General features: G+C 54.2%; 1 protein-coding gene across 3 annotated transcripts; it reads left to right on the plus strand.

The window, feature by feature from the left end:
* Positions 1 to 757: 757 nt before the first annotated feature.
* RTN2 (reticulon 2) lies at positions 758 to 24,584 on the plus strand. 3 transcript variants are annotated; one of them, XM_048499314.1, is made up of 10 exons: positions 761 to 1,111; positions 3,353 to 3,397; positions 3,941 to 4,429; positions 6,207 to 6,443; positions 15,361 to 15,568; positions 15,715 to 15,853; positions 19,465 to 19,534; positions 20,943 to 20,989; positions 21,463 to 21,521; positions 23,217 to 24,584. In XM_048499314.1, the coding sequence occupies exons 1-10, from the start codon at positions 1,081 to 1,083 to the stop codon at positions 23,257 to 23,259; spliced, it is 1,368 nt and encodes a 455-aa protein (XP_048355271.1). In that variant the 5' UTR covers positions 761 to 1,080; the 3' UTR covers positions 23,260 to 24,584. The 3 variants fall into 3 exon arrangements, with proteins under 3 accessions (XP_048355272.1, XP_048355271.1, XP_048355273.1); XM_048499315.1 differs by lacking the exon at positions 6,207 to 6,443 and having other exon boundaries at positions 758 to 1,111; XM_048499316.1 differs by lacking the exons at positions 761 to 1,111; positions 3,353 to 3,397; positions 3,941 to 4,429; positions 6,207 to 6,443 and adding an exon at positions 10,953 to 11,081.
* The last annotated feature ends 542 nt before the right edge of the window (positions 24,585 to 25,126 follow it).

A 25,126-nucleotide genomic window follows, 5' to 3' on the forward strand; every position in this document is an offset into this window, starting at 1 on the left:
TCCCCACTCTGCCACTTGAGCTGTGGGGTTTATCTAGTGAACCAGATTAGCTTGTGCAGGTAGGTGACCTTGAGTGAGTCACAGTTCTTTGGAGCTCTCTCAGTCCCATCCACCTCACAGGGCATTTCTTGGGAGGGGGGGAGTAAGGGAAAGGAGTTTGTGAGCCCCTTTGAATCTCCTTGCAAGAGAGAAAGGGGGGATATGAATCCAAACTCTCCTCCTCCTTCTTCTTCCTTGGGGACTGGTGTTCAGGGCGGGTGTTGTGTGATGTGGTGGGGCAAGATGTGGGGTGCACTGGAAGGTGTTTTGGTGCTTAACTGTTAGTTCTGGCAACAGAAGTCTAAGTACTTTCCCCTGATGCTGTTGCATAATGAAGAAATCATCTGGATGCAGAGTCTTGCAGTCCAGGGCAGCCCAGGGGCAGGACAAAAGGCTGCGCATCTTCAAGGCAGAAAAGCAGCGGGATCATAATAGGTGTTTTGTTTCATACAATTCCTGACAGGTCTTCATTAGAATACAAATCCATTTTACGGCTGACTATTGTTTGGAGTTCCGCGGGGGGCGGGGGGCGGGGGCCCTAATGCTTCCAGTGCTTCTTTGGTCCTCTACGGGCGGACTTCTTCGGCCATTCTGGCGCCGACTGACCCCCACGTGGCTGCGGCGGGCCCCTCAATGCCCGGCTTAGCGCAGGTGCCGCCGGAGCCCGCGGCTGGCGCCACTTACTGGGAAACGCGGGCAGCGGGCAGGGCGTGCGCGCGGGGGCGCTCTGCGGGGAAAAGAGGAGCCAGCCGGCGAGGGAACGAGCGCGGCCGGCCGCCCCGCGCCCCGGCGAAGGCCAGCGGGACCCCGGCCTCTCCTGCGGCCCCTCCCTCCCCCCCTCCCTCCCTCCCCGCGCGGGCTGGGCGGGCTGGGCCGGCCTCCCTCCGCCTTTGTCTGCAGCATCCCCGCGGCCGGCTTTGTCTGCCCGGGGCCGCCGCCCGTGCGCGGCGACGATGGCTGCGGGGCCATGAGCCGGCGGCGGCCGAGGCGCAGCGAGCGGGCCGTCCCGCATGGCCGCGGCGGCGGCGGCCGGCAGGGGCGATGGGGCAGGTGCTGGCGTTCGCCCACTGCAGTACGTATCCGCGCGCGGGCGGGCTGGGCTGGGCTGGGCTGCGGCGGAGAGAGGTGGGGGTGGCGGAGCGCTCAGGGCCGGCTGGACTTGCCCCAGCCAGCCTCCCTCTTGGGCCCCAAGGCAGCCTCCGCACGGCCGCCCAGCAAGGCCCAGGTCCCCGGGTGGACCCCAGCTGCCCTGCTGGACCAGCGGCCTCGGCTGGGCTCTCCTGGCCCCGGGGCTTGGGAAGGAGGGCCGCGTCGCAGCCGGGCAGGCAGAAGGGGCCGGGGTCGGTTCTCCAGAGTGCCCTGATGAGGCGGGAAACCCTGGAGAGCGGCTGCCGGGCTGAGTAGACCCTGCTGAGCTTGACGGGCCGAGAGTCTGGTTCCGGCAGTGGCAGCTTCATGGCCAGGCGGCCAGGCAGCAGCTGCACGACGGGGGTGGGGGGTGGGGGGGATTCAGCCCTGTAAAATGTCCGCCATTCTCCCACCTCACAAATGCAGAAGAAGAAGAGTTTGGATTTATCCCCCACCCCCCACCCCCGGTCAGGAGACTCAAGGTGGCTTCCAAGCTCCTTTCCCTTCCTCTCCCCACAACATTGTGAGATAGGCAGGGCTGAGAGAGTACTGAGAGAACTGTGGCTCACCCAAGGTCACCCAGCAGGAATGTAGGAGTGCAGAAACACATCTGGTTCACCAGATAAGCCTCTGCTACTCAGGTGGAGGAGTGGGAATTAAATCCAGTTCTCCAGATTAGAATTAGAAGGAAACAGACCCCTTCCCTTCCGCAGTCCTCTGCCACTCCCCTGCCTCCTGTACCCTCAGGGCAGCATACAGTTATGGGTGCTGCAGGCCAGACACCTTCCTGGCAGACTCCTGGTCCTCCAGAGCTCCCAACTGGCTAGTGGCGCCAGCACACCCCCCCCCCCCCCGCCAACTGGCAGTGAGGAGCAGGCCGCAGGTGTGCTGGCCACTGTAAGTGGCACCCAGATCCGGGCTGGGCGACATGGCCCCTTCCGCGCTCCAGCGGGCAGCTCCTGGGCCAGTTTGCCGGGCTGAACCTCCCTCTCGCTCTCTGCAGCAATTGGCCACTGGAGGGCACCAGGGAAGGCCAAGAGCCACCCTGCCTGCCTGCCTGCCTGCCTTGCCTGCCTGCCTACAGGTGCTGGTTGCATGCAGCGGCTGGATTTTGAACAGACCAGGGAATCAAAAGGCTTGGGGTGTTTCTGGCATTTGGGGTTCTCTCTTTGGTGGAGACCTGGAGGCACTGAGGGTGGGGGGGGTGCATTTCTCCCCACCCCCATCAAAGCAACAGAAGTGAAGCATCTTTTTTGGAGCGTTGGTGAATCTGTCACCTGCACGGCCGTTTCAGTTTTTCTGGGGAGGTTCTTGGAAACTGTGAGGTGACCCCTTTGGCTGTGAGGGCTGCCAGGGCTTGACAGGACCAGTGGGGAATCTGCGTAGGGCTCCCTGTTTTATGGGAATGAAAGAAATGTAAAGTGTTTGTTCATACAAAGTGAAGGGAGTTGGGAGAGAGAGTGGGAGCATCTCTGTGAGCGACCTCAGAGGGCACCCTCATAAAACTCAGCGCACCAGGAAGTTTCCCACCGGGCAGACTGGAATTGCTTGGTCCTCCACCCAGGCACAGCCCTGCCTCACCGTTTGTCAGCCATGTCTACCTGGTGTGTGTGTGTGTGTGTGTGTATACGTAGGGCGGGGGCAGTGTCTGGGCAGCATTTTTTCAAGACCTAACTCACACCTGGTGAAAACCTCACCCCGCATCGTGTGAGTGGTTTCCTAAGGAAAAGAAGCTCAGCGTGCCCACTGCACCTGTGCGTGATGGGAGCAGGGGTAGATCCCAGGCCCAGAGTGGCTGATGCCAGTCCAGGCAGAAGAGAAAGGCAGCATTGTCAGAATGTCTGCCCCACCCCGCCCCACCCCCTGCGTGTTTCTCACATAAAACAGATTTGGATGCATTTCTCATCTGGAGAAGCTATTTTGAGGTGTAGCTACAGGTTGCTCCTGGATGTCCTTTAGTGCTGGGGGAGGCTTGGTATCAAACCATAAAGTTGCCTGCCTGCAGGGATTGGGTTGCCAGCTCTGGGTTGGGAAATACCTGGAGATATAGGGGTGGAGTTTAGGGAGGGGAGGGTTTGGAGAGACAGCCTCTGGTCAGGACAGCCTTTGCATTAGGAACTCTTAAATGGCAGAGTGAGTGGGTGTGGCTATGGATTCTCTAAGAGGTTTTTTTTCCCCTTTGCAGAAGAGTCTCCTTCGACAGCCTCCACCACTCCTGATTCTACAGAGGGTGAGTCCCCCAAGCTACCATGAGCAGTCTAGCCCCCACCCCCCACCCCAGAGGATTAACCCTCTTCCAGTAGCAGGTTTACAAACCTAGGAGTGGTTTACAGGTTTACAAACCTAGGAGTGGATGCCAGCCCCTTTTCTTGCCATTGGAGGGAGGGCACTTTGACCCCCTCCTCATTATGCTGCCCCAAGGAGACACTGGGGTGTCTTGGCTGGAGCCCCAACCCTGCTAACAGCTGGCAAGTTTATGTGCTTGTCAAGGCCCAGGCCTGGCTTCAGGAGTTCTCTGTTGGGACAGCAGCTGCCGAACCAGCATTTGAAAATCCGCACAGCCATTAAATGTCCCATGTCCAGTTAGAAGCCTTTTTGGGCAAAAGCCACACCCAGTTCTTAAACACACTTGATGGGCACCAGAAAAGGTGTTGGTGGGCACTGCCACAGGCCCCTTGACACAGCCCAGGGCACAGGGGGAGGCGCTCCTGAGATGATGTCTTCCGCCCGCAGTCTTGACCTTTGCGCTTTCTTGCTCCCGACTGTATCCCAGGCGGCAACGATGAATCCGATTTTCCTGAGTTGCAGACAGCACGGGAGTTCTCTGAGGATGAAGAAGAGGCCTCCGTCGAATGGGGAACGCCACGGGAGCTGACTTTTTCCTACATCACAATTGCGGGGGGCCTTGGTATCAACCCCACGACGGGAGAGAATGGCTCTCGAAGCAGGCGTGATTCCCAGACCCGCCAGACACGGGCTGTGCTGCCCCACACGGAAACCTGTGAGACGTTTGTACCAGCTCTGGGGGACAGTTTGGAGAACATTCCCAGCCTCTGCCCGTCCCCTGAAGGAGAGGGGGCATCACCTCCTGGGCACTGCCAGGGACTGGACCCATTCTCCACCTGGGATGTTGATACGGGCTATGGCAATGAAGCAGCAGCAGCAGAGAAAGGCAGGGGAGTGGATTTGTCCCCCCAGCACAGCTCCACAGCAGCAGCAGCAGCAGCAGAAGGGGCACGAGGCAGCACGTTGTCGTCTTCAGGTACAGAGCAAGCAGAGGGCATCTCCGTCAGCACTCTTAAAAATCTGATCTGTTGATTATTTATTTATTTATTCACATTAATTTAACTTCTTTGTTCTTCCATTTCTTCCCAGTGGGGGCCAAAAAGGCACTGAACTTTGCGCTCGTCGTCTCCTCCATTTTATCCTCACAACAGTCCTGTGAGTTAGGTTAGGCTGAGAATGTGTCACTGGCCCAGGTGGGGATTCAAACCCAGGTCTCCAACACTTTGACCACTACACCTCCTGGCTCTCATTATTTATAGTCCACCTTTCTCACTGGGACTCCAGTTGAATTATGTAGAGTGAGCCAGTGCAGTTAACAGGATGAGATGTTCAGTAAATTGTGCATTAGGGTGTCTGTTGTAGAATAAGAATGGAAGGAAAGCATCAGCATTCCACGTGACTCACGGAATGATGCAGGGTCTTACTTCCAGCAGGCTGTGCACAGTACAGGCCACGGCTCCTGGTCATTTATCTGAGTAACTTTCTTGAATCACTTTGGGCAGTGCAAACAGGGCAGTTCTTATACACTGAGGTTCTCCTGGGATTCCAGAGGGAATATAAGAGAGACTCCACAGGTCACATTCATAGCTGCCCTCCTGTGAGCATTTGTCTGTCCTAAATGCCTCTTATGCAGAATGCTCAGCAGATCCATGGTGCTTTCATTGTTCGAAGCGCTTTACACACATTATCTTCTTGTAATCCTTACAATGACCCTGCAAGGTCAGCCAGTATCCTTATCTCCCTGTTGCAGGTGGGGGCTGAGAGAGAGGAACTTGTCCAAAGTTAGAGTGACTGCGAGGGGGCCAAGGTACAGCATCTGCTTGGCATGCGGAAGGCCCCTCGTTAAATCCCCAACATTTCCACTTCAAAGTATCAGGTGATGTGAAAACCTCTGTTTGAAACTCTGCGGAGCGTCTGGCCTTAGAGGAACGAAGAGTCTGATACAGTCTAAGGCAGTTGTTACAGTACAGTACAGTCTAAGTTCATTTGTTACAAGGGCCAGATCTGACATAAACGTGCCTTGGCCAGGCTGGGCCGCGTGTGTGTGTGCGTGTGTGTGTGTTGGGGCCACGTGTTTGACACCCCTGGTCTTTGGCGCCTTGATGAAGTGACTTGATGATGTGACCCAGACCTGAATCCACACTCTGCTGTGTCAGATTGCTGGGTGCCTTCGGCCAATCATGCATCCCTAGACTAACGTGCTTCACAGGGTTGTTGTGAGGAGAAGATTGAGAGGAGAACAATGTCAGGTGTTTTGCCTAATGGGGGAGAAAGAGAATATAACTTAAATAAATAGTATAAGTATTAGCTGAAGCATTTCAGAGATTTCTGATTGGGTGTTTTGCAGTCTTTCTTCAAGGGGATTTTATCAGGCCTGATTCACATGGGCAACACGCTGGGAGGGGCGAGGAGGGGAGACGGCCAGCACTGCTGGGAGGGCGGCTGCATGTTTTGGAGCGCCCCCCTGGTGAGCGGTTCTCCGTTGTGGGGAAATCAGCTGGCCATGTAAAGCCCCCACCTTCCTGCTCAATGTGCTAATTTTATACTTGTGGGGAGCTTTTATGTGGGGGAGCATTAGGTCGGTAACCCCCTTCCTCCCACAGTCCATTCAATTCTCCCCCCTCATCCTCCTGCCTGAGAGAGCAGAACTGGGGTGGTGATTGGGGGGCATCAAAACTATTTTAGAAGATGAGACCCAGGACCCAAAACGACAGTTGTGACCTTGCCCTTGAGGACTAGAAATGTCATTCCAGACGCCTCCCCAGAGGAGCTCCCACCACCAGACGCCTTAATGCCCCCGCCTGCCGAAGTCGCTCCCTTCGAGGCTTCCACCATGCAGCCCCCGACGTGGACCTCGATGGAGTTATGCCAACATCTAGTGCTGGAGGAAGGGATGGAGGAGGAGGAGGAGGAGGAGGAAGCTGGCCAGGAAGCAGTCACAGAAGAGCACCAGGCTGAGCCAAACCAACTAGAGAACACTCTGGAAATTGGTTAGCACCTGCTGCAAGTCCTCTGCAGACATTCCTGGATTGATGGAAAGAGCTCGCGGTGGGAGGTGGGGTGGGAGGGAGGGAGGATCTAAAATGGGGTGCCTTGGTTGCCAAAGGTCTGGAAGAAACAAAGGCCCTGTCCCTTTAACAGGGTCTTAATGAGATGTTAATGAAGCCCCTGCTCTGTCTGACTTTTAATCTCTGTCCCACAATCCTCAACAGGTGGAATTCCCTGCCGAGGAATATGGTAATGGACATAGGCTTAGTTGGCTTTAAAAGGGGATGAGGTCACCAGCCGTGGCACCATCAGTGGTCACCAACCGTGGCAACTAAAGGGAACCTCCGCATTCAGAGGCAGTCAACATCTGAGCCAGTGCCAGGAGGCAGTACTGGGGAAGGCCTTGGCCTCCCAAGAACCTGGTTGGCCACAGTGTGAGACAAGATGCTGGACTAGACTTCTGATCCAGCAAGGCACTTCCGATGTCTTGCTTCTTTGTCTTAGAGAAAAATGAAGCTTCCCTAAATTCTGTGGAGAGGCCAAGTGCGCCTGACTCCCTCCCTCCCTGGTTTCTGACATGGTGCCCTCCCTTTCCCAGGCAGGAAATGCCCGAGTTTTCCTTTTCTTCTCTTGGCTGCATTGTGCTGGCCTAGCAGGGCCTGTTTCACCCAGGAATTGTCCCACTCACAGCCCCTGGCAAGGGGCCCAGAGCAGAATCACAGCCCCGCTGAGTCAGCGGGTAAAAATAGCCATGATGCTGAGAACAGCACAAAGCAGAGCACAGAGTTGCTTGCGCCTCCCTCCCACAGATTCCTCCCCAACCCCACCCCCGCCCCCCCCCCCCCACACACACACCAGGCCCGGCTTGGTCAGAGCACCTGGGTAGGAACTCTTTTCTCAGATAGAGGCTGTCACATAGAGGATGGAGTGGAGATCTTTTCCGCTGCTCCTGAAGGTCAGACCAGAACCAACAGGTTGACATGAAATTGAAAACGTTTTCAACTAAACATTAGGAACAGTTAGAGCTTGTTCCTGGAGGGGGGAGGGGGGGCTGACCTTCTTTGGAGCTGAATATCCCAGCCTGGCCTGATCTCCTCAGATCTCAGAAACTAAGCAGGGGCGGCCCTGACAAGTCAGTTTCCACGCTTCTTCCCCACATAAAACCACGGCTGGAGTGGAACTCAGTGGTTCCATGGTTATTTTAAGACACGTTTTGCTTGACCCAAATGCAGCTGTAGAGCCCACCATTTCAGAGGGGGAGAAGGTTGAGTTGCCATCTCTAAGTTGGGAAATGCTTGGAGGTGAATCCTGAGGAGGGTGAGGTCGAAGAAGGGCCGGGGCTTCCCTGGGGTGGAATGCCATCGAGTCCACCTTCCAAAGGAGCCCTTTTCTACAGGTCTCTGTTGCCTGGAAATCAGTTGTGATAGCAGAGGCTCTCCAGCCACCTCCTGGAGATTGGCAACCTTAAGAGAATAGCAGGGACTGGAGAGGGGCTTTCTGACACCAACGTAAGTCCAACCCCAGACTGTCCCTGCTGGGAAGTACATGTAGAAGAAGAAGAAGAGTTTGGATTGATATCCCCCGTTTCTCTCCTGCAGGAGACTCAAAGGGGCTGACAATCTCCTTGCCCTTCCCCCCCTCACAACAAACACCCTGTGAGGTGGGTGGGGCTGAGAGAGCGCCGAGAAGCTGTACCCAGTGTTGGATGCTTAGGGGTTGAGAAACCCTCCCTCTCCCCAGTGGCTGCATTTGAGAAAGAAAGTGAGGTCTATGATTATCAAAGGCTTTCATGGCTGGAAACACAAGGGTGTTGTGGGGTTTCCAGGCTGCATGGCCATGTTCCAGTAGCATTTTCTCCTGACATTTTGCCTGCATGTGATGCCAGCCACAGATGCAGGTGAAACGTCAGCAGAAAATGCAGATGGGACATGGCCATACAGCCTGGAAACCCCACAACACCCAAAGTAATGTCTCTTATGATTATATTTGAACTGCACAGAATATGGAGTTCCACGGGCAGACTTCCTCGCGCTAAAAAGTGGCTGGTGGCCATATTCCCTTGGCAGCAGAGCACACATCCAAATAAATGTCCTGCAGTGAAAGGAAAGCCAACTGATCCTGGGAATTCCCCCCCCCCCCCCCCCCCGCCCACCATTGTGATGCTGTTGGCACTCCCAGGTTCCTTTTACTAACCCACTGCCCCAGCATTGGTTTGATCAGGGACTACTAACAACTGCCATTGTATTCAAGAAGATTTTGCTCACTTTCTGTTTAATGAATTCTATGGTTCAGGCTCTCTGGGTTATACTTGTTTGGTGCAGAAGAGGGCAGCCGACATTTTAAAATGGATAAAAGCCAGGAAGCAAATCCCAGATCTCCTGGAAGGGCAGCTCAAGTGGATGTTTGGGGTGGCGATGTCTGAAGCTGCCACATAAGAAGGAGCCTGCTGGATCAGACCAGAATCCATCTAGTCCAGCACTCTGCTACTCGCAGTGGCCCACCAGGTGCCTTTGGGAGCTCACGGGCAGGATGTGAAAGCAATGGCCTTCTGCTGCTGCTGCTCCTGAGCACCTGGTCTGCTAAGGCATTTGCAATCTGAGATCAAGATTGGTAGCCATAAATCGACTTCTCCTCCATAAATCTGTCCAAGCCCCTTTTAAAGCTATTCAGGTTAGTGGCCATCACCACCTCCTGTGGCAGCATATTCCAAACACCAATCACACGTTGCGTGAAGAAGTGTTTCCTTTTACTAGTCCTAATTCTTCCCCCCAGCATTTTCAATGAATGCCCCCTGGTTCTAGTATTGTGAGAAAGAGAGAAAAATATCTCTTTGTTAACATTTTCTACCCCATGCATAATTTTATAGACTTCAATCATATCCCCCTCAGACGTCTCCTCTCCAAACTAAAGAGTCCCAAACGCTGCAGCCTCTCCTCATAAGGAAGGTCCCTCCAGTCCCTCAATCATCCTTGTTGCCCTTCTCTGCACTTTTTCTATCTCCTCAATATCCTTTTTGAGATGCGGCGACCAGAACTGAACACAGTACTCCAAGTGCGGTCGCACCACTGCTTTATATAAGGGCATGACAATCTTTGCCGTTTTATTCTCAATTGCCATGTGTGATCCAAAAAGGGCTCCAGAACTGCTTGCTTGTAAAGGCTTGTACAGCCTCTCCTAGCATGACCCCCAGTGCCCAAATAAATGCCTGCCTGGGGTAAATTTTTAAAATGGAAAAGTGTGAGACTTGCTGGATGACCCCTGGCTTCAGACTGAGAGCCCCGCTGACTGGTCCCAGGGCTATGTGCAGAATCTGTCATTATTCAGCAGCAGTAATAAAGAGAGCACACGCTGCACATGCTCAGGAAACATTTGCTTTATTATTTCTGTCATAGACTGTAAGTATCAGGCTGGTTACAAAACAGCTAATCCCAAAATAAGTTAAAGACCATCTTTCATCTGACTTGCATAAGTTGTCTGAAAAAGTGCTGCAGAGGTTGTGAATTTCAACAACAACAACAACCTTTATTTGGCATTTAAAAATAGGTTCTAGAACGTTGCCAGACATTTTTGAAATACAAATCAAGAGTACATTCAAAACGCAGACAGGAAGACTGTATATAGCAGTATACATTACTTAGAAAGTTCTGTCACTTGTAAAAGAAATTTTGCTACTTTTTCCAAGAGCACGACATCTGTGTTGTTTAACAGAAGCTCTACAACAGGACAGTCAGAGTCACTTTCAGATTTGTCTAGGGCCAGCCTGGGAGAGAAATTCCTAATGCCCACATATCTCGGACAGTCAAGAATAATATGAGCAAGAGTCTCCACTTGATTTTTACAGTGTGGACAAACCCGATCCTGGAGAGGGATGGATAAGTAACGACCCTTTGTAATGGCCGATGGGAAGGTATTGGATCTGGCCAGGTTGTGAATTTCACAGGACTCTGCATTTGGTGAAGACTCCTGTGAAACTCAAAAAGTGATGGCTTCCTTCACCCAACTGTTGCTGGTCTTTCAGAAAGTTCTCCCATGTTGGCAGTGGGTTCTGCTAACCAAACTCCACCCAAACTCCACGTGCCTTGAGCTGATCCTCAAACAACAGAGATGATTTCACTTGGGGGAAATGGCTGCTTTGAAGGGTGGACTCTGCAGCCCCAGTGAAGTCCCTGCCTCCCCCAAGGCTCCAGGAATTTCCCAATTCAGAGTTGGCAACCCTGTGAGGCTCCCTTCAGCTGTACCCTTTGCCCATCCTGAAGCTCTTGGCTTCTTCCATATCAGACGAGGAGGACGGATCCACCTTCCCTTTCTGTGTTGCAATCAAGGCTGGGAAACTGTTGCCTCGTTGTCTGTAGCAACTGTTGCCGCAGGCAGCCCCCTCCCTCTGAGGGCCCCTCCCCAGTTGGCAAAACCTCCCGGTGCCAGAGCCGAGACAAGATGGGGATTCTGTGATGGGAGACAGCAGCTGGGATTTGTCAGCTATAAATAGCTTTCTCTCCCCCCCCCCCAGCTCTTCCTCCCCCCCCCAAGGCTCCGCACCCTTCCTTTGGCCAGACACCCGCCTGCAGTGAGGCTCCTGCAGAACCCTTAAGGTGTCAGTCGTCGGAGCTGCCAGGAAAGGGGGGTCACCATGGCGAGCAGAGGTGGGGCTCCTTTTTTCTCCTTTTGATCCTTCTCCCCGTGGGTGTGGCTGGGGCAGGGGGGGCAGTGGAGCTGGAAGAAAGTTAGTTTTGCGGGGGTGGGAATCCTAGGTTGTCCTGGGGACTGAAGGCTATGGAAGGCCTTGAACTGGGCTACTTGCATGGGGGGGGGGGGGACAGTGGAAAGTTGTGTGGAAACAGAAATGGAGAGCAGGATGTTTGGGCCTCTTTCTTTGTTGGGGGGGGGCAGCGAGGCCAAGTACGGGACTGGAAGTGGGAGATGTGTGTGGCGGTAACTGATTACCCTCCCCCCCCAACCAGCCTGTGCCCCACCCTGAGGGCTTTTGCCTCCATGGATTTGTTGCAGTGCCCTACTTGGCATTTGCCCCTGTCAATTATGGGGCCCGTGGGGGGTGGGGGTGTCAGACTTCTAACAGCTGCACAGAGTCCAGCCCCCACCTTCTCCCATTCAGCCCCCTCCTCTATCCCAGCAGTGGCGGCCAGGCGGCTTGCGAGGTCTTTGCAAAGTGGAGAGGCCTCAGCTTAGATGGGGAAAAGGAGAGTCAGGGGTGGGGGCTGAGAGACCTGGGTTCAGAACTTCTCCTAAAGCTCAGCTGCGGATTTCTGCAGGCCTTCAAACAGCTCTGGGGGATGATGTCCTGCCATGCCAAATCTTTGCCGTGGAACCGGGGAAGGACATCATGCCTCTGAGCATGTACTTTTCCTTCACCGCCAAGCGCCCACAAATAGCCATAGCTGGGACTAGTTTCAGAGGGTAGCTGTTTTGGTCTCTAGCAGAACAGCCAGATTAAGGTCGATGAGCCCCTTTGAGGCCAATGTGATGGGAGTGGAGGGTGGGGGGGTCTGAGCCTTTAGTCAGACGCCTGACGAAGGCAGCTCTGATTCTCTAGCGCTTGCAACCCAAAAACCTCGCTGTTCTCTAAATTGCTGCCGGACTCAAACCTCATTCTTCTCCTTTGAAGATTAATTTTTAAAAGGAGAGACAAACTCTGTAGAGGAGAGACGGGTTTTATAAGATGACATAGTGAGAGAACTATGCTAATAAAAGGCATTGAATTGAATTGATATAGTGGGAGACAGAGGCAGACTGGGAGAGCTGAGTTTAAGTCCAGCAGCACCTTAGAGACCCAATAAGATTGTTAGGGGGAGAAGCTTTTGAGAGCCGAAGGTCCCTTCGTCAGACACCTGCACTCGAGTCTGCCTCGGATTAGGTGGCAGCGGCTGCATCTGAGGAAGGACTGTGCCCTGCAGTTTTGTGGGCAGGATGTTCTTGTAGCTCCACAGCACTCTGGGATGCTGACCAAAGGTCACCCCCTGGCAGGCAGGCAGGCAGGCAGGCAGGGCCCGTCGGTGTGGAGGGGCTCTGAGATCTCCCTCTCAGTTGGTCACGGGACCTGGACCTCCAGCCCCGACTGGAGGAACCTGGCAAGAGGCCAGGGAGTTGACTTGGTGGTGCTGGGAGGTGATGGCGGCAAGGATTGCTTCCCTGCAGGGGTGGTGTTCACCTGCGCTGCTGAAGGTCTGCTTGGGGTGGCAGAATGAGGGCAACAACTGGGATGCTGTAGAGTTGGGGCTTGAAGAGGAAGGGCACAGCTTGATTTGGGGGGGGGGGTCTTCCTTGCACGCCAGGCTGCCCTCCAAGGTCACATCCCAGGATCAGGAAGACTTTCCCAGCCATTGCCTGGCCTTGGTGTTTTGTTTTCTCCTCCTCAGCACTGGATTGGCTTGTTTTAACGAAGGCGGCCTGGGCTGGGAATAGCAACGGCCCCAGCGGCATCCCACTCTTCTGCCAATGCAGAGCTTGGGCTGTGGTAGTCGTTGCCAAAAGGCCATGGATAAGCATTACAGACAGTGCAGAACAAAGTCTTGTCTGTGTCAATACTTTGATGAGGGAGGAGACACTCTACATATGCTCAGGACTCCATACCTGTTATATTTTCATGGCTGAGACCCCAAGAAAGCACTGCTTCTGGCATGAGCACAGGGTCTCTCTCTCCATGTGCTCTTTTCCCACAAAGAAAACATGTTAAGAGGATGGACGTAGACAGCCGTGATTCTGGAAGGTGTTGTTGCTTTTGCTTCCATATAGATGGCATTAAATTAAGGTTGCCAACTTCCAGGTGGAGCCCAATCTCCTAGTAATACAGTGGATTTTGGAATTACAGGGAACTCTCTCCTGAAGAAAATGGCTGCTTTGGGGGTTGGACTCTACGACTAGGGCCTCCTGCTCAACTTCCTTCCCATCCTCAACATCCCCTCCCCCACTTAATAGTTGCATCTTCCGGAATTTTCCATCCCACCATTGGAAACCACATCATAGGCCCACAGGACACACAAACACCCCAAACCAGAAACTGGTGACCTCCGTGAAGGAAGGGCATTCCTTATATTCTCAGTGACACGTCTTGCCAGTTGCGGGGAGAGACAGGGAAAGGAGCTTGTCAGCCACCTTGAGTTTCCTTGCAGGAGAGAAAGATGGGATATAAATCCAAACTCTTCTTGTTCCATCTTATTTGTGAAATTTTACAGAGCTTTTTCTCTGTCAGCAAGACGATAGTAGTTACAGAACTGAGGCTCAGCATGTCCTGTTTGGGGGTGAGAGGCTCTGTCTCTGAGCATGTGCAGAGAACTTTCCCAGGAAGTAGAAGAAGAAGAAGAAGAGTTTGGATTTATATCCCCCCTTTCTCTCCTGAGGGAACTCAAAGGGGCTTACAATCTCCTTGCTCTTCCCCCCTCACAACAAACACCCTGTGAGGTAGGTGGGGCTGAGAGAGCTAAGAGAAGCTGTGACTAGCCCAAGGTCACCCAGCTGGCGTGTGTGGGAGTGCACAGGCTGATCTGAATTCCCCAGATAAGCCTCCACAGCTCAGGCGGCAGAGCTGGGAATCAAACCCGGTTCCTCCAGATTAGATACACGAGCTCTTAACCTCCTATGCCACTGCTGCCAAAAAAAGCACCTTTTGGCAAAGGCACACTACGCCTGCACCGCCATACAGAGGAGGTAGAGACAGAACGGGGTGGGGGGAAGAGACGGGACAGAGAGAAAGGGGAGAAGAACAGGAGGGCAGCAGAACGGGGGAAGGGAGAGAAAGGGAAAATAGACAGGGAGAAGGAAAGACAGTTTGGGGGTAAGGAGAGAAAAAAGGGAAAGTGGGAAGACAGGACTTTGGCGGGGGGGGGGGGAATATCACCCACGGGCCACCCCGGCTGCCCTAAAGGCCTCTGGTAGCTTTAAAATTGAACTCTACTTCTAGGAGTGGCCCTGAGCCTGGCTGTGGCCCTGAGCCTAGGAGTGGCCCTGAGCCTGGCTGGAAGGAGGCTGGGCGCGCGGGGGGGGGGGGGGACACCGGCCTGGGAAGGCACCTTCCTTGCCTTTATCCCTCACCCAGGTTTCCTCTGGCTGCCACTCTTCTAGAAGCAAGTAATGCCTAATTTTAAAGCCACATTGCATACATTTTCCAGATTTTGGGAAGCAGTATTCCAGCTGAAGGCTGCTGCATTTTGTGTAGGTGGGGGTGGGGAGCTGGGATTAAACTGGTGGTGCTGGAAAGTGTCAAGTTGCAACCAATTGATAGTTGTCCAGTAGGGTCTTCAAGAGATCAGCAGAGGTCGTTTGCCTTTGCCTGCCTCTGCGTACCAACCCTGAACTTTTCTGGTGGTCTCCCGTCCAAGGACTTGCCAGGGCTGTCCCTGCTTAGCTTTCGAGATCAAACGAGACTGGGCCATCCAGATTGTGGCGGGATTAAGTTAGAAAATATGCCCTGACGCACATATTGTCAGGGCAAGAACATTTACATGGTAGATTTTGGTTCAAGGATCATGGGATGGCCTAGGCCCGTGGTGGCGAACCTTTGGCACTCCAGATGTTCATGGACTACAAATCCCATCAGCCCCTGCCAGCATGGCCAATTGGCCATGCTGGCAGAAACTGATGGGAAATGTAGTCCATAACATCTGGAGTGCCAAAGGTTCACCACCACTGGCCTAGGCTGTCAGTCAGAATCACCTGGTAGTGTAGTGACCACATGAACTAGAACGGGTCTGCAACCTGCGGCTCTCCAGATGTTCATGGACTATAATTTCCATGGCCAATTGGCCATGCTGGCAGGGGCTGATGGGATTTGTAGTCCATGAACATCTGGAGAGCTGCAGGTTGCAGACCCCTGAACTAGAAACTTGACAGGTCCTCTCTGGGAAGCACGGGATCCTGTGGAGTCTGACCCCCACCCCCCCGTGTTTGTCTCGCAATGTCTGACTGCAGTGGCGGACTTGGTCTACTGGCGCGACACCCGCAAGTCAACGTTCGTCTTCACCAGCCTGATGGTGGCACTGCTGTGCCTGCTGCACTTCAGCATCGTCAGTGTGGTCTCCTACCTCTCCCTGGCGGTCCTCACAGTCACCATCTCTCTCAGGGTTTACAGCAAAGTGTTGCATGCCATCCATCGGGGAGAGGGCACCAACCCCTTCCAGTGAGTAGGCCAGCGCCGGCGCGTGGTGTTTCAGGGCCCAGGGAGGGGGGTGGCGCGATCTGTGGTGTGGCCTAGTTGGCGGTCCCCTTGGCCTGCTGGTCTTCCGCCTCTCTCATTCCCCTCTTGTCTCCTCCCACCTCCGGCAGGGCTCAGCTGGATGCCGACCTGGGGCTGTCAAAAGAGCAGCTGGAACGCCTGACAGAGCGCGTTGTCTTCTACGCCACCTCAGGCACTCGATCTGTGCAGCGCCTTTTCCTGGTGGACGACTTGGTGGAGTCCATTAAGGTGAGAGCTCTGTTTAGGCTAGGGGTCCCCCACATGGGGTCTGTAGTCATCATGGTGCCCCCCCCCAGCACCTCTTCTGGTGCCCTTCAGGCGTCTTCAGAAAGCTGGCCACACCAGATGGGGCTTTTTTACATTGACCAGTTTGCAGTGCAGATTTTAATCAATGTTACTTTGGCAGCAGCTGCCACCACCACAGCACAAGGGTCTTCGCTGGGTGACTGAAGGGAAGCTCCTACAGTGGCCATTCTGTGAGTGCCCGTTGCACTGTGACCCCCAGGGGGTCAAAATGGGTGAGAAGCCCTGGTTTAGACCGTGGGGGGGGGGGGCTGACAGGTTGTGTATCGAAATCTGTTTCTGCCATTGCTGAGAGCAGGGGTGTCCAACTCTAGCACTTCAGATGTCCATGGACTACAATTCCCATCTGCCCCTGCTGGCATGGCTGATTGGCTGGCTTAGAGAATACAAGATTCAGCTGGATCTGATCAAGCAGGCTGTCATGTCCACCAGGGACGTAGGTATAGATTTTTTATGGGGGGGTTCGGGGGTGGGGCCACACCCCACCCGCCCCTAGCGCATGGCCACGCCTCCCTAAGCCCCACCCCTGGCCTAACGCTTATAAAAGCAGCTCTCCCAGGTCAGGGATGGCAGACTCCCCCGCCCTGCCCTGCCCCTCCCCTCCGGGCAGAGGCATAGAGGGAAAATGGAGCCTGGTGCAAAATCTGAGTTTTGCCCCCTTGCTCCCCCGGGCAGCCGCTGTGATGCTGGAATTCACCCCCAAACAGCATCACTTTCAATGGTGTTTAAACTAGAGAGCCCAAATTCTCCTTTTAAATCCACCTTAAAGGGAGAATCTGGGGTCCCTAGTTAAACAACATTGAAAGTGATGCTGTTTTGGGGTGGATTATCCCCCACCCTGGAACAGCATCACTTTCAATGTGGCGTAGTGGTTAAGAGCAGGTGCATTATAATCTGGAGGAACTGGGTTTCCCTGCTCTGCCACTTGAACTGTGAAGACTTATCTGGGGAATTCAGATTAGCCTGTGCACTCCCACGCAGGCCAGCTGGGTGGCCTTGGGCTAGTCACAGCTTTTGGGAGCTCTCTCAGCCCCACCCACCTCACAGGGTGTTTGTTGTGAGGGAGCAAGGGCAAGGAGCTTGTAAGCCCCTGTCAGTCTCCTACAGGAGAGAAAGAGAGGATATAAATCCAAACTCTTCTTCTTCGTCTACACTGAAGACCTCAGATTCTCCCTTTAAATCCATGCCGAAGAGGGTGGATTTAAAACGAGAATCTGGAAAAATTTGGGGGGTGCCTGCTGTCAGAGGTGCAATTGTTAAGCTAGAAGAACCAAACTTTCAGGGTATCTTTAGGAGTCTCTCCTAATGATACCACCCAGGTTTGGTGAAGTTTGGTTCAGGGGGTCCAAAGTTATGGACCCTCAAAGGTGTAGCCCCCATCTTCTATTAGCTCCCATTGAAAACAGTGTGGGATGGGACACTCCCTTTGGGAGTCCATAGCTTTGGACCCCCTGGACCAAACTTCACAAAACCTGGGTGGCAACAGTAAGAGACTCTCCTGATAAAACATCCCAGGTTTGGTGAAGTTTGGTTCAGGGGGTCCAAAGTTATGGACCCTCAAAGGTGTAGCCCCCATCTTCTATTAGCTCCCAAACCCGGGTAGTATCATCAGGAGAGTCCCCCAAACAATCCCTGAAAGTTTGGTGCTGCTAGCCCAAACAATGCGCCCCCTGCAGGCCAAAAACCAAAAAAGCACTAATACGTTTTTAAAACCCACAAACGGGTGGACGGAGCTTCGGACATGAATGGGGGGGTTCAAACCCGAGACCCCCCCTACCTACGTGCATGATGTCCACCATCCTGGTCCCAACCCTCTCAGAGACCTCCCTGCTGTGTCCCAGGTGGGCAGGAAAAGCAGCCCTGGACCGCTTTGTCCGGAGAGGGGTTGTGGCTCAGTGGCTGAGGCTCCGCTGGCCATGCAGACGGTCCCCGGCTCAGCCCTCCTGGGCATCCCAAGTTAAAAGGACCAGGTGAGGTGAAAGGCCTTTCTCTGCCTGAGAACCTGGAGAGCAGCTGCCGGTCAGAGTAGGGAGCGCTGACCAGGATGGACAGAGTGCCTGATCCAGCCTCTCAGGGTCGTTCTAGTGCAGTCTGGTTGACTCTGACTTGCCGCAGCTCTCCAGCAAAGAAGGGCTTTCTCCTTCGACTGCAGCCACCTTTGGCCCGCGAGTCGAGGGCTCCAGCCACGAACAGAAGGAAACGGTGACATTAAGCAGTGACAAGCGAGACTTGGCCTTCAGCTTGAATGGGTTTGGGAAAGTGTGCGATCAGTGCAAGGAAGTGGCTCTCAAGGGCACTTGGCTGCGATAGCTCAATGAAGCTTCCGTGATCAGAAGCAGAGCAGCCTACCTGGGTGCTATCACCTTCCAGAGTCCTCTGACTGGCCAGAGCTAGAAAGGGGTGCTGGAGTGGGTGGGCTTCTTGGGTCTGATCCATCAAGGCAACCGTCACATTTAAGATTTATGTGCTTTATGTACCCACCACCCTTTCTGCCCCCCCCCCCGCCCCATGTGTCTCAAGTAGCACATGGGGAAGGCGGGGCGGGGGCTGCCCAGCCATTTCTCCTTCCAGGCATTGGAGAGATCCAGACCTTCTCAGCGTCAGCCTGGCAAACAAAGCCTGCGTGACCTGGGGCCGGGCTGTTTGGTGGGCTCTCTTCTCCCCTGTGTTATGTTAGAAGTTGCTTTGAGTTCCACAAGGGAAAAAGGTGGCCAAGAAACGTTTTAAATAAGTAAGCACACCACAGAAACATCAGGGCGCCCCCTAATCAGAGCAGGGGTCTTGCACTCGCAACAACTGCGGCCTCATCCCATCCCCGCACTGTTTGGTTTCCGCATCCAGTGACAAACCTGCCTCGTCCTACCCAGAGACCCAACGGGACTTTTGTGCGCTGGCTGAACCGGGACCTGTGTTCAGGTCTTTGGCCTGTAGTTTGGGCTGCACTGGAGTCTCAGGTGCCACCAGGGGCCCGGTTCTCTTTCTGGCCTGCTCATTCCGTGTCTGTGGCAGATGCTGGCAACGGGGCAAACAGGCAGAGAAGTTTTCTGGTTGGAGGCTGGCTGGCTGGCTGGCTACCAGGAGGGGGCCGATTAGATTCCAGCCCCAGGCTCTGCACTCCAGTTGCTCTCAATATTTTCTGGGTTTAGTCAGTGGCGTACCAGGCCTAAAGGGCGCCCGGGGGCATGGCCGCCTCCCCGCACCCCCTCCTCCCCCCAGCCTGGCTCCCCGCTCCCCACTTATGGGAGCCAGCAGGGAGGCTGGGGGCGGACAGGGCTCGGGGGTGGCTCAGATGGGCGCCACGGCAGCAGGCCAACTCCTGGGCCACCTGCCGCCAAGCTCCACCTCCCTCCCCTCCCTCAGGCCAACTCCTGCAAGGCCTGGGGTGGGCAGGAGCCAGCCTGCAGGGAGGTGGGGGGAGGCGGCATGCACCCAGCGACCTGGGATTAGCAGTACACCACTGAGTTTGGTCTTAAGTAAAAAGAAGGACCCAAGGGCCAGCAAGCCTCTGACTTCCTTTCTTTCTCCTCCTCCTCCAGTTTGCTTTCTTGTTCTACATCCTCACGTATGTGGGAGCCGTGTTCAACGGGATGACCTTGCTTATTCTGGGTAAGGGGTTTGTGTGGTGTGTCTGCCTTTGGCCACGATCCTCCTGGAAATTACACCACAGTTACCACTACTTTCTTCCAGCACACCTGAGATTTTTAGTCGCCACATGATGAGCAGCCATTCAGAAGCCCAAATACCCAAGTTTTATTTGTTTATTGGAACGTTTGTATCCTGTCTTTCCTGATGGTTCAAGTCAGATTTACACTGATAGTTTAAGAATTAGGACTAATAAAAGGAAACACTTTTTCACGCAAAGTGTGATTGGTGTTTGGAATATGCTGCCACAGGAGGTGGTGATGGCCACTAACCTGGATAGCTTTAAAAAGGGCTTGGACAGATTTGTGGAGGAGAAGTCGATCTATGGCTACCAATCTTGATCCTCCTTGATTGGGAGCAGCAGCAGGCCATTGCTTTCACATCCTGCATGTGAGCTCCCAACAGCATCTAGTGGGCCACTGCAAGTAGCAGAGTGCTGGATGGACTCTGGTCTGATCCAGCAGGCTTGTTCTTATGTTCTTAAAACATTTTCTGTTAAAAACCAATGGTAAAACAGCAAACCTCAAATCTCCCCACCACATAAACATAAGAGGCACCTTAAAGACTGGCCCATTTATTGTGGCAGAGGGTTCCAAGGGTCAGAGCTCATGAAGGGACAGAGCAAGTTCGGGGGGATGAAAGCTTCAGTCACAAGAAACTGGCACCACCAGACCCCTGACCCCCCAGAACGAAGAAGCAGAACGCAGCATACAAACTGTTGTGCCGGAAAAGGTTGAGTCTGTTGAATTCCTGCAGTTCTAGGGATGCCAGCTCTCCTGGGAATTTTTGTTTTACACTGGCTGGCCAGCGTGGTGTCGTGGTTAAGAGCAGGTGCACTCTAATCTGGAGAACCCGGTTTGATTCCCCATTCTGCCACTTGAGCTGCGGAGGCTTATCTGGTGAACTGGATTAGCTTGTGCACTTCCACACACCCCAGCTGGGTGACCCTGGGCTAGTCACAGTTCTTTGGAGCTCTCTCAGCCCCACCCACCTCACAGGGTGTTTGTTGTGAGGGGGCGGGAAGAGAAAGGAGATTGTAAGCCCCCTTGAGTCTCCTACAGGAGAGAAAGGGGGGATATAAATCCAACTCTTATTATTTCCTCAGATGCCTCTTACAATACGCACTGTGGGTGAGAACTGGCCGACTGCTGCTTTCGCCAGGCTGCTTCAAACCAGCAGCCTCGAGAGCTCACGCACTCATCCTGAACATCTCTGATCAACTCTAAAGCACAAAACCAGGGGCAGGCAGTGCCTCCAGTTCAGCCGCCACATGATTAGACATGTGTGTGCACCCGGGGGGGTGGGATGTGTGTGTGCAGATGTAAAAAATTTTTGGCATTGACCCCCCCCCCCTTTCTCTGTCTTTTCCCAGGAGTTATAAGTGCATTTACCTTCCCTCTACTGTACAGGCAACATCAGGTGGGTCTTTTGAAAGAGGTGTGCAGAATTCATAGAATCATAGAAGAGCCCACAGGGTCCATCAAGCCCAACTCCCTGCAGGAACATACAATCAAAGCACCTGGCGTGGCTGGGCTTTCCTCAAGGCAGAATGTGGTTCCTGAACAAGAAAGCGGGAGGCGGGAGCTGGTCTCTTGTCACCAAGGGAAGAGGAAGAGAGAGTCCCATCCCCGGGGGAGCCCTGGTGTTGCTTTGGAAGCATCCAGCCACAACATGCATTGTGACCTGCAAGGGTCAGGGGCTCAAAGCTGAAGGTGGAGTTGGCCGGGCCCTGTGGCATCCCCTCGAATCTAGCTCTGCTCCAGTTCCCAGAGCAGTCTCATACTCAGGTGACAGGTGCGCAGAGGAAAGCGCTTGTTTGTGCCGTGCTCTGAAGAATGACAGAGGGGCTGTTCCAAGCCAACCAACACGTTCCCCCGTCTTCTTCCTTTCAGGCACAGATCGACCAGTACGTAGGTCTGGTGAGGAACCAGTTGAGTAACCTCCGAGCAAAGTAAGTGCATGAGTCCTTCTGCCTCTTCCCACCACTTCCCTCCGATTCCACTTTATCTGCTCCAGTGAGGTTCCCGCCTGATATTACATTTGTGGGTCCGAGCAGCTTGTTCAGTGCGGAATTCCTCGTGCTTCCTCTGCAACCTCAGTGAGTTTCCTTTAGGATAGTGTCTGTCAGGCCAACAAAGTCCCAGCACAACTGTTTTTCTGCAGAGGTAGGAACTCCTGCAGGTGTTCACAAACCAGCATGTAGCCAGACTTCCTTGCACGGCAGCACTGCCAGGCCTGCAAGCTGAGCTTCCAGATGAGCGAGGAAACCAGAAATTCCCTTCTCAGCAGCAGCTATTAATGCCCTCCCAATTCCCACAGTTCTGTGTGTATGTCCCTGTCAACTGGTTAATGACAGAAATGCCATATAACAGCCTTAAATAATAACCTCTTTCAGGTAGACTTAATCTCACTTCAGCCCCCTTGCCTTGATCCAGTTTTAGCATGTGTGAGTGAGAGAGAGGGACAGAGAGAAATCCCCCCCCCCCAAATGAAATCAGCATGAGAGAATGATTGTACAGATCCCACCCAGTGACATTTTGCTACTTTGGAGGAAAAGCCAGCTACTGCTACGGGACATGGTGGGGTGGGGGTGGGGTGGGGCACCCAGATATTTTCATCATTTAAAAACAAGGTCACCCCCCCTCTCTCATACCACACATAAAAAAGGCTGTTCTCCCCCCCCCCCATTGGAAAGGGGAATCAACTCAATTTGAGTCCAGTAGCGCATCAGAGACCAACAACGTTTTCAAGAGTCTAAGCTGCCTCCTTCAGTGTGCCTCCTGGGATAGGGCCCCCCTACTCCACCCCCTCCCCCGGCCATGAGCAGCAGTCCAAAAGCTGAGTCCGCGTTGCCCACGCTTGGCTCCAGCCTCCGCACTGCGGTTTTAGCAAAAGGAATGAAGGTGCTCACCTTGTGACTTCTTTGCTGCTGCTGCCGCCGTGCTCACGCTTCTGCTGGGATGGGTGAGGTTCAGTGGAGGCTGCAGTCGGCAGAATGCACGACTGTTCTGGAGGGTGTGAATGGAGTGGGCCAGAGGGCAGATTCTGTTTCAGAGCGGGTTGGGTCCTGCGTTCTGTTCTCCCCCCTCCAAAGGAGCCTTTTGTGGCTGGTGGAATGGAGCCACAGGACCTGACCCTCATACTGGGAAAGGACAGTGAAACTGAAGGCCGTCTGTGTCCTTTGCCCCCGTGGCTGTTTTAAATAACTGCAGCCCACCTTGCTGACCCATCCTTGCACAGAACAGTTCACATTTTTAAGAATCATGAAGAAGATGAACAAAGTTCTGCCCAGCAGTTATTCCAGCTGTTCCCAGTGTTATCCCTCTGGGACCCATGGTGCCAACCAGAGGCTTTGAGGTAGTGGGTGGGGCTTGTGTGAAGCAGGGCCTCTGATTGGCCATTGGAGAGTAGACTGGCCATGTAGATTGCTGTAAATGTTGCTTTGGCAGCACAAGGATCTTCACTGGGTGACTGAAGGTGAGCTGCAGCAACCGTTTTGTGGGTTCTCCGCCTCCTGCAGCAGCCATCTTGTGCAAGCGATTTTGTGTCAGAATCCCAAAGGTGCCTGCAGGCTCAAAAAAGGTTGGGAGTCCTGAGCTACAGTCCTTTGCACATCATGCTTCACTTTTCTCTCTCTTTTTCCTAGGATGTTGGCCAAGCTCCCGACAGCCAAAGCAAAAGCTGAATGAACGGCGCCCTCCTCTCTGTCTCCCCACCCCCCACGTACACACTGTTTACTCTCAGCCCTGCTCCTTTCGCACATTTGCATCCCATGCCTGCCTCAACAAGAGACGCCCCCCCCCCCCCGAACCAGACCTCTGAGCTGCCCTGCCATCAGGTGGACAGAGCTCCCCCATCCCTGCCCCCAGCCCAAGTTAGGCTTGGTCTCTTGCATTGTATCCACCTCTGACTGCCAGGGGAGAGCAGAAGGGAGAGCTGCACAGTGGGGGGGGGGGGTGCAGCAAACAGCAGGCCCCCTCTTGCTTCTCTCTGCTAAATGCCAGTGGTGATGTCATCCATGGCCTGCTGAGGGGTAGCACCTCTGCCTGAAACTGACCAGGTGGCCTTTGGGGGCTGGTTTTGTCTGGCCCAGCTTTGTATTGGGTGGGTCCTTCCCAAGCAGCCCCACCCCCCAGGCCTCGGCTCAATGGCTGGGAGCCCAGGATGGGAGGCAGCTGACGGACCGCCTCCCCCTGCTCTTCCAAGATCAGTCCTGACCACCCTTTCCTGGGAGCTCTGCTTCCTCACCTGTAAACTGGAGGCTGAACACTCATTCCGCCTCTCCGATCTGGCTGCCCCCCCCCCCCACATGCTCAGCGAGGCTCAGCTGGCACCATAGCCAAGCCTGTAGGCCCAGGAGTGACCCTGGCCAGACTGACACTTGGAAACTGGTTGCAAAAGACAAAGCATCGTGGCTTACAGGGCGGAGTGGAGAACCATGTCACACACACGCCCCCCCCCCCCCCGAATATCCAAGGCTTAGCATCTGGGCCCTTCCCCGGCTGGATCTTCTTACTGAGGGAGTACTGAAGATTCCAACACACACACACACGGCTTATGGACCCAGCAGGGACAGCTGATGAGGTCTTCACAGAGTTTCACAGCATAGCCAGGATCCCTTTTGCCACTGCAGGTACTCAGAGAGGAAGGGAATGGTCAGGCCAGGCTCTCCCCACACTGGGTATCCAGGCAGGAGAGACCCAGGAATTGGCAGCCTCACACTGGCCAAGGAGCTCTCCTGCAACAAGCACGTTTGCCTGCCCCTCCCTTTGCCTTCAGTGGCCCTCTGCCCGGGAAATGCCTTCCCACATCTCCAAAGAGAAGTGGCTGTGGGATGGGGCCTCTTTCAAAACCGTCCACGTGCCACAGAAGAGCCTGGGGTGGGGTGAAGCTGCAAGACCGGGTCTCAAAGGAGCACTGAGGCCCAGTGGGCCACCTGCCCTGTCCCCTAGAGCAAGAGGGAAAGTGGTAATTCCCATAAAAATATTAAATTTTAGTACATGTTTTAAAAAAATGGTCAATTGTCTTTGTGGTTTATTTTATATACACCCACAAAACATTATTACACTTGGCCTTGGATTAAATTAGCAACAGCTGGATTTGGGGGCCAGGAAAATATGGCTCAGGAGAGGAATCTTGCCCGACGATCTATAAGGGGGGAGCCCCCCACGCGGCACATAGTCAAGGAGGAGGACCCGCCGTCCTCCATGACCGAGTGCTTCAGGCCACTCAGGGCCCCCCTGCTCCTCTCCTGCTGGCCGTTGTCCCTATGAGACAGAGTGCCTTAAACAACCCGTCTACCAAAATGCTGCAGATTCTGCCCTGCACCTGCTCTCAGGCAAGCAGAAACCTGCCGCCTCGAAGATGCCAGGATCCATCAGAGACTGCTGGGTGCAAAGCTGGGCCTCCACGACACGTAACCACAGCATTCCTCTGGCTGGCTCACCCTCTTCCATCCCACCCTCCAGCAGGGTGCCAGGCAGAGAATGGTCCTTTCCCCCCTCCTAACCCCACTTGCAGCCCTAGAGCTTGAACAGCAACAGCACAGATCCAAGC

This window comes from Sphaerodactylus townsendi, linkage group LG06, assembly GCF_021028975.2.
Source record: "Sphaerodactylus townsendi isolate TG3544 linkage group LG06, MPM_Stown_v2.3, whole genome shotgun sequence".
Taxonomy (NCBI): Eukaryota; Metazoa; Chordata; class Lepidosauria; order Squamata; family Sphaerodactylidae; genus Sphaerodactylus; species Sphaerodactylus townsendi.